The 13,647-nt window shown below is 39.6% G+C and overlaps 1 protein-coding gene across 1 annotated transcript in view; it reads right to left on the bottom strand.

The window, feature by feature from the left end:
- Nucleotides 1-13,647, bottom strand: part of ascc3 (activating signal cointegrator 1 complex subunit 3) — a 343,029-nt gene that overhangs the window by 243,062 nt on the left and 86,320 nt on the right. The window contains 2 exon segments of the mRNA XM_052024551.1: nucleotides 349-420; nucleotides 9,698-9,874. Coding sequence (XP_051880511.1) covers nucleotides 349-420; nucleotides 9,698-9,874 — 249 coding nt within the window.

Below are 13,647 nucleotides of genomic sequence, written 5' to 3'. Positions count from 1 at the left end.
CTTTTAACTTTCATTGATCTTTTAACTTTCCGCACCTTTAATTATATTTACCACATTGTAAATGTGTGCACAAAAATATTGGTCGAAAGAGAATGCAGTGGTCCTTTTTTACATTAATGAAGATTTGTTTTGCTCTCTGCTTTAGCAATGCATAAATTTTGTTGTAATATCAATATATCATTTTATAGACATGTAAATATTGTTACATTTTCTAACAAATTCTGAAAGAGATTCAGAAATGATCCAATACTTATAAAATGATGAATGGTATTGATTTTATACTCTAAGAGGACTTTTGTCATCTTAAACACACGAACACAAAGAAAAATTACAAGAAAAAATGTTTACCTGGTGCCCTTCCTTCAGTTTTGCCAGAACCTTCTCATAACATACTTCTTCCATATCATGCAGCTGTTGCATCTATAAATCAAGAAAATAAATTGTGGTTTCAAAAAAAAAGTGTTATATGTTTCCTGTGTGTTTCCAATGTGAGAGACAACACTGGCAAACGAATAATAATTCTCACAGTCACCAGAATGGCATCCATCAGCCAGGGGGCTGGCATATCATGGATTTGATCTGAAGAAGAGTATAACAGGCAAGCAGTTTTACAGACCAAGAGCAAATTAGGTATGGATTTGTATCCCTTTGTAAAATATTAAAAGTATACTGTTCTGTACAAAACAAATTTTCCATTCACACACTATATGCTATGAAACAAGGCTGCTGGCTTCCAGGCAATTAGAAATTCCACTTCCTACATGAAATGAGTGACGCCAATCAAAAAATACTTTATTGGTCTAAAGTGCTTTGGGATGTTATGAAAGGGACTTTAAAATGCAAATCTTTCTTTAGTCTCTTTCTCAGATCCAGTAAATGGATACCGTAATTTTTTTTGTTTTTGGGTTGAAAGAAGAAATAAGATTAGCTCTGTGCTAGAGTAGAAAGGAGTATACATTTGCAGGACTATACACTACAAAATATCATAATCCCTATCCCTATCTACTCTCACCTCCAATATATGAGAAGCCCATAAATTTCTTTACCATGAAGATTGAAATTATCCTTTCATCTGCTTCTGCCTTACTGACCAAGCTAAACTTCCCTCCAGATACCTTCTCCCTGAGCATTAGCCCCATGCATTTCTCTGGCATCCCCCCTGTTTTCTCACACTCTCCCCAAGCTGATCATGTCCATGAAATCCACCTCCTGCTCTGGCCCTATTTTGTACAAAATTGCCGACCAACTTTCCTTCCTGACTATCATGTTTGCTGACATTATCAATGGATCCTTTGCCTGCAATTCTGTCTCCCTCTCTTTTAAAAGACCCAGTCATTGCATTTACCTTCCTCAGTGCCTCTATCCTTGCAAAGTTCTTCCCTATCTCCAACCTTTCTATAAACTTCAGAGTTCTGGAATGAACTGATTCTCCCTTATATGTACCCATCCTTTCAGTAACTCTATGTTTCGATCTCCCAACTCAGATTAATAGCTTTACCGTGGTACTGAAACATCCTTAAATCAATGCCACCATTTTCTGCTCATCTACAACCTTTGACAATGTTCTTTTCCAATGTCTTTCTTCCTAGTTAGAATGCCTTCACTTGGTTCTACCATCATCTATCCTATTGTAGTCACAGTAAGGTTGGTAATGGCTTCCCTTCTCATGTGGCCACATTACTTTCAAATCTGCCTTGGCTCCATTTCCTCTTTTTCCCCATCTACAATAAGTTGGCAAGAGCACAGGATGTTTCTCATGTGTGTTGGTGGCAGCCAGTTCTATTTTGCTGTCACTTCTCTCAAACCATTCACTCTCTTCATGTTGCCAGGTGAGTTGCTGGATATCAGCCTTAAATAAAAACAACTTCCCCAAGTTTAATCTTCCTTTCAACCCATTATTGACACCCATGTCTTCATCTGTCTGTGCCACATTTTCAAGAATTTCTTTGCTATCTTTCAATCTGTATTTCACTCTAAGACCTTCCTTAAAAACTACTGCTTCAACCAAGAACATTTCTCCTAATACTGTATCTCCCTCCTTCCCTCCAGTCTCCATTGTTGACATATAGATGTAAAGATCGCAGTATTACATTGAACATTAAACAACTTCTGCAAACACTAATGAATGAATTTTAACTTAACTTAAACCTGTCACACTTACAATAGGTTAAGGTTTTACATCCTGCATGATTTTACTCTCCAATAGTCAAAAGAGGATAATATTCAATATGGTGTGTACCTAGCTTTCCCGTCAAGTCCTTGGGTATCTCGCCCAATAAATCAGATAAAGATTGTCTCATGAAGTTCAATATTGTTACATTCTCACCTCAGTCAGACACGTTGATTGTTTCCAGAACTTTGGGCAATGATCTAGGCTAACATCTGTGCTACAAAGAGGGTCTGCTGTATCATCTGAACACTCCTTCTCTGTGTCCAGCATGGCAAGCAACACAGAACTGTTCACTGCGCTGTATAGTCATGTTACAGCTTTCTGGACTCAATGAATTCAAAACATTTGGATAAATAGCTTTTCCAGCCTTGCATCTCACATTTCCAGCCTTCTGATTTTTTTCGTCTCTCCTGATAATTTCTATTTACATAGATAAGGCATATTTTTTGTTATTCATTAGCCTTTATCACCCTCATTCAGATGGCTCCCACTCCACTTCTGTCATCATTCAATCTCTCTTGCCCTATCACTGACCATTTCTTTTGTTGGCTGCTGCCTGGCCTGCTGAGTTCCTCCAGCATCATAATGTTTTTCATCTAGATATTCCAGCATCTGCAGTCCTTTGTTTCTCATTTGTTCTCACTACTCCTTCTTCCTTCCAGAGACTATTTTTTCCATATCTCCTATGAAAGGCCTGAAATGTGAACTCAGCTTCCTCTCTTCATATGTTCTGCCCAATTTGCTGAGTATTTCCAGGATATTTTTTTTAACTTACAGATCTCCAGCAACTGCTGTTTTATATTTTTGTGCTCCACAGACATGTACAAGTATGCCAATGATGATCTTAACTGATGTTAAATAGTGATGAGATCTCAGAGCAGAATTATTTTCCACTGTAAGAAGTACATCTCATACACTCAGTCTTTGTTTTCTGTGGATCCATGTACAGGTCCACTCCAGGTAAAAAAAAACGCCTGACTTACGTACACACGAACGACTGTTTGGGAGACCGGCAGAATGGATTTGCCAGCAGTTGCGGGGCTGCAGGCATCTTCTGTCAGATGTAAACGGAATAAGGCATTTCCACGTGCCTTCTCTCCCCACGACCACCCAATCCCCACCCTCCCACTCGAGCCAAAACAATCGGGGTCTGGGTCGAGCCAAGCAGAGCTGGGAGCAGGCTCACTCACCGAATCAGTGAGGCTGGATGGCGGCTGTTCTTCCCACACCTTTTTGCTCTCCCATCACAGCCGTTTCTGTGATCCTGTCCAATACAATGTTGTTCATTTCTGACTTAGAAACAGCTCATGTTATGAACCGTTCTCAGCCACAAAACCCTGTCATAACCTGGGGAGTGCCTGTACTAGTAAAGTTGGCCGTACGTCACCAGAAGCCGATAAACTTTCGGCAATCCTTGATACTCCTGAAGGATAATGTATGCAGCTTCTCATAAATTAGGATGCGAGTTAATTACATGGAGTAGGAGCAGGGTTAAAGTCTAGTAACAGGTGCAGAACCTGGAAATCTGTCTAGTCTTGTTGGTTCCTGACAAAGCAATTGTGCAGCACAGAAGCAAAAGAGCAGCAATAATAGGCCATTCAGTCCATTCAGGAGAGTTGATAATATTAACATGATCAGGTATTGTGCTGATAACTCTGCTCTTTGTTGTTTCAGCGGTAGCCAATAGTCACCAGCTGCCATGGATGGTGAGAGACATCAGAAACAAGTCAATCATCTCCCTGTTAGGACGCAGTAAACCAAAAGCAAATGATGTTCGTTTTAACAAGCTGAAACATACAAGTCAATTGTCAAATTGTCATAATTGCCAGATGGAAGAATGCAGAGTATTTTTTTCCCCTGTTTAAAATAGCTTGTCTGTTTAGCCTGAATGGGAAAGGGAACTGTAAATAACCAACATCGAAAAGCTGAAGAAGGATAGAAGGGTAAAAGCTGTAAAAAGGGTAAAAGGCCATTAGGCCCATCAAATCTATACCATTACTTAAAGCAATCCCATTAGTCCAATTCAAATTTTATTTCCTCGTAACCTATTCCGTCTCACATGCCCATCAACTCTTTGCTGGAGAGGACGACATGAACATCCCTATTCTCAAATACACCAGAGCTCTGTAAACCATTTTGATTCAGAAGCACCAAGTGGATGATCTGCCAAGTCTTCCTTCTGAAGTTACATAACTTTTGCTAACTTGATTTAGTCCACATGATATCAAGAAACAGCAGTAGAACTGGATACAGTAAAGACCACCAGAGCAGTACATATGCTAACTCTATTACTGAAGAATCGAGTTCCAGAACAAGCTGCACCTCTAGCCAAGATATTTCAATGCAGCTACAACACTGGTATATCACTAGCAACATGGAAAATTTCACTGATATGTCCTATTTGTTAAAACCAAAACAAATCCACTTCAACATATTAATGACCAATTATCCCACTTTCAAACAGTAGCAAAATAAGCTGTGTTGGATGGTCAAAAACTGGATTTCCTGACCTAATATATTCTGAAACACAATCAAACCATGGATTGTAACTATAAAAGTTTCATATAGCGATACAGATGGAAATAAAGGAAGATTTGCCAGTATTCTCCACAGCTCATGCACAAATTGAAATAATGGCTTGAAAATGTACCAATGATTTGTTTACTTATGGCGCTATTGCAAAAGGCTATACAGTGAAAAGTTACTCATCTGAGAATTAAATCTATATCAATACTTTATTTTTCAAATATTTGGAAACCATATTATATCTGCCAAGCACACAGATTTTTCCAGTTGCTGGACTTTACAGTTGAGAGAAACTTCCATAAACAGCAGCAGCATTAACTCAAGGGACACACACACACGTATATAAACACTGTGAAAATCATAACAGTCTACTTTCTATTGTATCTCCCTTTATGGTGGGATGACAGGGAAACAGACAGAAACAATGTAATGGGCACAATACAATTTTTGTGTTTAGCCCTAACATATGTTCGTCTATATGACGCTTTTAGAGCGCCAGCGATCGGGGTTCAATTCCCGTCGCTGTCTGTAAGGAGTTCATACATTCTCCCTGTGTCTGTGTGGGTTTCCTCCGGGTGCTCTGGTTTCCTCCCACATTCCAAAGACATACTGGTAGGTTAACATGGGTTTAAATGGGCAGCACAGACCCACTGGGCCGTAAGGGCCTGTAACTGTGCTCTATAAATAAAATTTAAACAGGATGTATTTGTGCTTAGATGAAGCAGGGGAAATTAAGCCCAAGAGCTTTCTATGACATAAATGGACGATAGTTAAGTGACTGCAATATCTAATCAGGTTATAGTTTAGTCCTTTGGAATAACATAGCTTTAACATAACATAAGCTTCAGGCACCTTAGGTCATTCATTTTACATCTGAATATACTGCAAAGGAACTGAATTTTTTTGTCTCTGCATTTAATTGAGGGTTGATCAACTGCAACTAGAATAGAAATTTAATTTTACTTGTCAAGTGAGACACCTGTGTTAATATTAATGGACCAATTTTGCCAAATTACCCTCTATCCAGAGGCAACAGTCATACTGAAGCTGTCTGAATTATGTAATTTTTGATATAACCTATTTGTCCATCTTTTAACTCGATAACAGATATTTTCATTGTTATAGATTCCGTGACAAAATTGCAATGGATATAGTTTAACAGGAAGAATAAGATGTAATATTAATTCATTAATAATTATGAAGAGTATTTGGGGAGAGAGAGAGACCTGGACTTGCAAAATAAGTTGAGAAATCAGCCAAAGAAGTATTCTTCTGAGTCAAATGATTCTATACAGCATAAATTAGAGTACCAACAAGATTATTATCTAGAAGGAGAGAAGATTGATAGTGCGGTAGTACAAAGGGACTTGGGGGTACTCATACAAGATACCTTAAAAGTTAACCACCAGGTTGGATCGGTGGTTAAGAAAGCGAATGCTATGTTGGCATTCATCTCGAGAGGTATAGTGTATAAAAGTAAGGAAGTGTTGATGAGGCTCTACGGGGCGCTAGTGAGGCCTCATTTGGAATACTGTGCGCAGTTTTGGGCCCCACATCTTAGGAAGGATGTGCTGACGTTGGAGAGGGTTCAGAGGAGATTTACGAGAATGATTCCAGGAATGAAAGGGCTTAAGTATGATGAGCGTTTGTCGGCTCTTGGACTGTACTCACTGGAGTACAGAAGGATGAGAGGGGACCTCGTAGCGACATTTAAAATGTTGACAGGTAAGGATAGAGTAGATGTGGCTAGGCTGTTTCCCTTGGTGGGCGTGTCCAGGACCAGAGGGCACAATCTTAGAATTAGAGGGTACAGTTTCAAGACAGAGATGAGGAGAAGTTTCTTTACCCAGAGGGTGGTGAAATTGTGGAACTCCTTGCCACACACAGCAGTGGAGGCCAGATCAGTGGGGGTATTCAAGGAGGAGATAGACAGATATCTAAATAGTCAGGGTATCAAGGGATATGGGGATAAGGCTGGCAAATGGGATTAGAATAGTTTTTTTTTCCTTCTTTTTTTCCCACCCCATTTCTTTTTCCCTTTTCCTTGGAGCAGACTCGATGGGCCGAATGGCCTGCTTCTGCTCCCTTATCTTGTGATCTTGTGATTAAGCTTAACACTTAGAGTAGTGAGTCCAGTTCTGGTCGCCTCATTATAGGCATTGGAAAGGGTGCAGAGGAGATTTACCAGGATGCTGCCTGGTTTAAAGAGTATGCATTATGAGGAGAGACTAAGGGAGCAAGGGCTTCACTCTTTGGAGAGGAGGATGATGAGAGGAGACATGATAGAGGGATACAAAATATTAAGAGGAATAGATAGAGTAGGCAGCCAGCACCTCTTTCCCAGGGCACCAATGTTCAATACAAGGGGGCACGGCTTTAAAGTAATGGGTGGTGAGTTCAAGGGAGATATCAAAGGGAGGTTTTTTACCCAGAGAGTGGTTGGGGCATGGAATGCGCTGCCTGGGGTGGTGGTGGAGGCAGGTATGTTGGTCAAGTCCAAGAGATTGCTAGATATGTAAGCACATGGAGAAATTTAAAATAGAGGGATATGTGGGAGGAAGGGGGTTAGATAGTCTTAGACGAGGTTTAAGGGTTGGCACAACATTGTGGGCCGAAGGGCCTGTATTGTGCTGTACTGTTCTATGATTCTATGAACATGAATAAAAAGAGGTTAAGGGTCAATTTGACAGTGCTTCTCAAAATAATGCACAAATTTTGATAAAATAAATAAGGGAGAGCTGTTTCCATTGGCAGAATGGTTTGGACTAGAGGGCATGGATTAAATGCAGTTTCCAAAAAATGTAAGGCTGCATAATTTTGAGGTTGCAGATTCAATCCTGACATCAGGTGCCAGGTGTGGAGTTTGCAACAATCCTCATGTGATCGCATGAGTTTCAAGTTGGAGTTCTACATTTCAAAGAGAGGGAGGTTAATTGATTACTGAACATGACAAAATAATCAAAGAGGAGTTGATCAGCTTGCGAGAAAGAATCAGCATGTGTGAGAGAATAAACTGCAGGGAAACAGGGGAAGAAGGATGGGGGGAATGGGAGCTCATGGGTTTGCTCTGCTGGGAGTCAGGAAATGCCTCTATCTATGTCATAATAAGGAAGATAGAAGGTGCTGCTCAAAATTAAGCAACAAGCTACAAACTGTAAGGTGGTGGAACCAGATTTGAATTTTAAGAGGAAAGTAAGGTTTGTTTTCCTTGGGGCAGAGGATGCCGAGGGGACAAAAAGTTTTGTCCTGTCTAAATACCACATAATTTTGTATACCCCTTGCTGAGGTATACAAAATTTTGTGGTACTTAGACGGGACAAAACCTTTCCCCCATAATGGATATGTCGAAAACCAGGGGATAGGGTAAAGGGGAAGTTTAAAGGGGATCAGATGAAAATTTTTTTTCACACAGAGAGTGGTTGGAATCTGGAATGCATTGTATGAGGTGGTAGTGGAAGTGGGCACTCTCATTACATTTAAGAAGTATCTAGATGAACATTTGAATTGCCAAGTTATGGAAGGCTAGGGAACAAATGCTGTGAACTGGGATTAAGAATTGGGATTGTTCTGACATTCCACATCCCAAACTTCATTTTGTGCAATGGAAAATGCCTGTGCATGTTTTCTTTTAGTGTGAAATATCTCTCAAACATCAGTTGTTATAGGGTCTTCACAGGGAAAGATTCTGAAGCAGTGGCAAGGGAGCCCAAGATGATTGAAGATGAGGCTTTTTTGCATGGGTATTAATGCCCAAACTTTAGTGGGTACAGATATAAGCATTGTCCAGGATAGGCACGCTCGACTGCACAAGCATAAGTGCGGGGTCAGTCACAAGAGTCCTTGCCTACTGCTTCTCTCCTGGTTTCTCACCCCTTTTCTGTGCACTGGCTGCACTTCAGTCACCAGATGCTATTGTAGTTGTGGATTCCTTCTAGTTACACCATTTTCTAATTAATTCAAAAACTATGTGCCAGAACAGTCTTTGTTCATCAAGAATGTCATGACAAACCTCAGTGAGAATTGAGAATATATCCTCCAAATAAACTTAGTGATGAACAGACTTTCTTGCTCAACTTCACTATAGAAAGGATGTGGAGGTTTTGGAGAGGGTGCAGAAGAATATTTTCAGGATGTCTGGGTTGAAGTGTAATAGCTATAAGGAGAGGTAGGACAAACTTGGATTTTTTTTTGCTGGAGTGTCAGAGGCTGAGGGGGGATCTTATGGAAGTATTTAAAATTATGAGAGGCATGGATAGGGTAAGTAGACAGAGCCTTATTCCCAGGGTGGAAATGTTAAATGCAAGAGGGCATACGTTTAAAAGAGATGTGCGAAGCCAAAGTGCCTTTGGCTGTGCTGTACTGTTCTATCCACAGTGACGGAAATTAACCAATTTAGTGACCAACATGTTTCTTGAACACAAACTCTCATAAAGGATCACTGACAAGAGGTTCTGATCTTGAAACCTGGCGCAACATCTTTTTAAGTTAAATTGAACAATTACTGAATTGGCTCTTGCTAAAAGGAATTGACATGAAAACATGGCAACACATTCTGGGAATGAAAAGAATAATAACCTTCCACAGTTAGAAATCTGTCAGGCGCTAATCCGTCTTAAAAATTCTACAAAAATATAATAAACAATTCATGGAATAATTCTGCATAGATCAACAAATGTAATAATTTACAAATTCTCCTAATATCTGGATAAAAATTCCTTCATTAACAACTACCATAAAACTCATTTTTGATCATGCTGTTCACTTCAAACTAATCTCTCCTTTTTCAGATTTGCATTATCAGCTTTACAATACCTTAGTTTTCTTTTCACATGAAAGGTTCAAAAATGTCAATCTTAGATCTGATCTCCCCAACTCCTCTCATTTTTAATATTTTCTTGTTTGAAACCATAAAATAACTTCCAAATTCATAAACGTGAACAGTCAGAAACAAATTTTGAACATTTTATTTTATTTTTACAGGACATTTTAAATTCCCTTTACCTTATTTGATGCTTTCACGCCAATAAAAGTCTGGCTTAGAGGCACTGGTCGAAATCGTCCGTCAAAGAAAAAAAGCCCAATAAATGGATTCACATGGAGAAAATTTGCTACATCAAGATAATTGGGAAGTGTAGCTGATAAACCAAGAATTCTGATCATACTTTGTGTGGATTCAACCTTGGAAAAAAACAGAAAAACAATGATATTTTTCAAACAATTCTAGCTGATGACTATTTCCAAGATAATAACTATGTTCAGAATATCCTTTGGGGCACTTTAAATTTACCTACAAAGTTAGCAACAAATGCATTAAATTATAGTCTACACATAATAGCTATGTGCTCTCCTGCAAATTAATATAGGTCACAATTACGTAAAATGATGCATGGTGTAAATGGTTTAAATATTATTACAACTTTTATCACTAGATTATGGATCTGCAATAAAAAAAATCAACAATTTAATGGGAACTCTCTTTAAATATAATAAAACTCAACTTTAAAGAAATCAGTTGGCAAATGCAGATGTATATTGCATTGAAGTATCTAGTATCTTGTCCCGAGTAACCAGAACAACGAATTCGTTCAATCCCAACATTGTTCAGGTTATAGAATCCCTATTATTTTGTTAGCCAGTTATTTAATAATGTTGATTTCATTTTCAGAGAAGCTTCATCCAGAAAACCTCTAATGCATTACACCATCAAGTACAATTTATAAATCAGGTTTAAAAATAAGGAAATCTATTTCACCTCAGATACCTTTTGAAAGAACGACACACAGACGATCCAGTTTCTTAACATTTAATTATAAGTGCAAAAAAAACTCAAAAGTTTACATGCACAAAATTTGCAACCAGGCTAACAATAAATAAATTAAACTTCTGTTAATTAATAGAGACTGTATGTTATTAGATGTACTTGACCACCGTGCAGAATATTCCTTAATTCCAGAAAGATCTCAGTATCAGTGCATGTCTTCACCCCAGCTTTGCCTATCTGCTGTTGAAATCAATGCTTCTGTTATCACAAGACTTGCTATTCCAAGATATCTTGACTGACCTTCCATCTTCCCCCTTCCAGTACTTTGTTGTTCATATCCTAAATTATGTCAAGTTTGACACACCCAGAGTCCCTCAAAGTCTCTTAAAATATTCATCGACAAGTCTACAGTGGCCTCACCTCTCCACTACTTCTGTAAACATCCCCAGTCTTACAACCTGTTGAGAATCCTTTGTTCCTCCAAATCTGGTATCATATGTACTCACAGCTACCACCAGTGGAGGCAGTGTTTTTTGCTGTCTGAGCCCTAACCTCACCAAATCAACTCTGTTCCTCCACTAATGCTTTCCTTTAAGTCCCTCCTCAAAACTTACCATTTATTAAGTTTTCAAGTTACCACCCACTCACCAGTCCCTTGAAGTAATTGTCTATGCTAAAGGTGCTGCATGTAGAGTATAAATTAAAATAATTATTGACATGGTTGATTTTGGAAACATTTACATTTTATTATGTAAGCACTTAAATCAGTTCTTGATATTTTGCAAGGTACAAAAGGTTTTCAAAAAACTCTTAGTGCAAAATAAATGGTACATACAAATTAATTGTCCTATTTAGTTTCTGTATGCAGAACATATTACAAGGCAAGGCCGAAAATCATATGATGCTACATTACTCACAATAATTATTTTCCATATATGCTACTGATTCATTGAGCAGCAACAATGTGTGAAGCTGTGATTTCAAAAACTGTTTTGAAGAATTCTTTTGAATTCACAAATATTGAAATGCATGCTTTTTTGTTTCACAAAAAAAGAAATTAGGAGCAGAAGTAACCCTTAAGCCTGCCCCACCGTTCAATAAGACCATGACTGATCTATACTGGCCTCAACTCCTCTTCTGTGTCAGTTCCCTGAGTACTTGTCCTCAATTACTCGAACTTTCAAATATTTATCCATCTCCACCTTAAATATATCTAATACTTTGACCTCAATGACCCTCAGATGCAGAGTTCCAGAGATTCACTACCCCCTAAGGAAGGAATTTCTTTGCACCTCTAGTTTTAATTGATCAGCTCTGTATTTTGTAGCTACGTCCCCTTGTTGCTGACTCTCCCTCTGGTGAGAACATACAACAGTACAGCACAGTACAGGCCCTTTGGGCCACGAAGTTGGGCCGACCAATATAAACCTTATCCATATTCAATCAACCCCCCTCACTACTTCACCTCCTATAACTCTCTATTTTTCTTTCATCCATGTGCCTACCTAATAGTCTCTTAAATGACCGTATTGTATCAGCCCCTACCAACCCCCCGGCAGTGCATTCCAGGCACCCACCAATCTCTGTGTAAAAAACCTACCTATGACATCTCCCCTGAACTTTCCTCCATGCACCTCAAACAGGTGACCTCTAGTATTGGCCATTGCCACCCTGGGGAAAAGATGCTAGCTGTCCACTCTGTCTATGCCTCTCATAATCTTATATACCTCCATCAAGTCTTCTCTCATCCTCCATCACTCCAAAGAGAAAAGCCCTAACTTGCTCAACCTCTCCTCATAAGACATGCTCTCCAACTCAGGTAGCATCCTTGTAAATCTCCTCTGCAAACCTACCAACCCATCCTTCCACTTCCTCATACAAATCATTTATAAAAATCACAAAGAGCAGGGGTCCCAGATAGATCCCTGCGGAACAACACTTGTCACCGACCTCCAGGTCAAATTCTCCCCTTCTACAACCACCCTCTGCCTTCTGTTGGCAAAGCAATTTCGAATCCACACAGCCAATATTCCATGGATCCCATACCTCATGACTTTCTGAATGAGCCTACCATGGGGAACCTTGTCAAATGCCTTGCTAAAATCCATATATGCCACATCCGCCGTGCTACCTTCAATTTGTCTTGTCACTTCCTCAAAAAACTCCATTAAGCTCCTGAGGCATGACCTGCCCTTCACAAAGCCATGTTGATGATCCCTAATAAGACTATGCTTCTCCAATTGCTCATAAATCCTTTCCCCTAAGAATACTCTCTAATAGTTTACCCACCACTGACATAAGACTCACTAGTCTATAATTCCCAGGATTACCCCTTTCACCTTTCTTGAACAATGGAACAACGTTTGCCATCCTCCAATACCACTCCTGTGGCCAGGGAGGACTCAAAGATAATCATTAATGCTCCAGCAATCTCTTCCTTCACTTCCATCTGACCCCAGGGACTTATCTATCCTAATGCTTTTTGGTAGCTCCAACACTGCTTCTTTCTTAAACTCGACATGCTCCAACACTTTTGCCTGTTCTACGCTAACCTCACATTCGTCTAAGTCCCTCTCCACTGTGAACATTGAAGCAAAATATTCATTTAGCACCTCCCTGACTCCTTTGCCTCCAGACACAGTTTTCCCCCCTTATCCCTGAGCGGTCCTACCTTCACCCTAGCCATCCTCTTGTTCCTCACATACATGTAGAACGCCTTAGGGTTAACCCTACTTGCCAAGGTCTTCTCATGTCCCCTTCTAGCTCTCCTAAATCCCTTCTTAAGCTCCTTCCTGGTTATCTTATAACTCTCAAGAGCCCTATCTGATTTTTGCTTCCTAAACCTTAAATATGCTTCCTTCTTCCTCTTAACTAAACCTTTCACCTCTCTTGTTAACCATGGTTCCTTCACCCTACCATCCTTTCCTTGTCTCAACGAGACAAACCTATCTAGAACCCATGCAAGTGATCCCTAAACCTCCACATTTCTGCAGTGCATTTACCAGAAAACATCTGTTCCCAGTTTACACTCCCTAGTTCCTGCCTAATACCATTGTAATTTGGCCTCCCCCAATTAAGTACTTTCCCATAACGTCTACTCCTATCTTTGTCCATGGCTATGCTAAAGGTCAGGGAGTTGTGGTCACTATCCCCAAATTGCTCGCCTACCGAGAGGTCTTTCATCGGACCA

Source organism: Pristis pectinata, chromosome 10 (assembly GCF_009764475.1).
Source record: "Pristis pectinata isolate sPriPec2 chromosome 10, sPriPec2.1.pri, whole genome shotgun sequence".
Lineage (NCBI taxonomy): Eukaryota > Metazoa > Chordata > Chondrichthyes > Rhinopristiformes > Pristidae > Pristis > Pristis pectinata.
The sequence above is the reverse complement of the archived record's forward strand: the minus strand, read 5'-3'. Positions and strand labels throughout refer to the sequence as shown.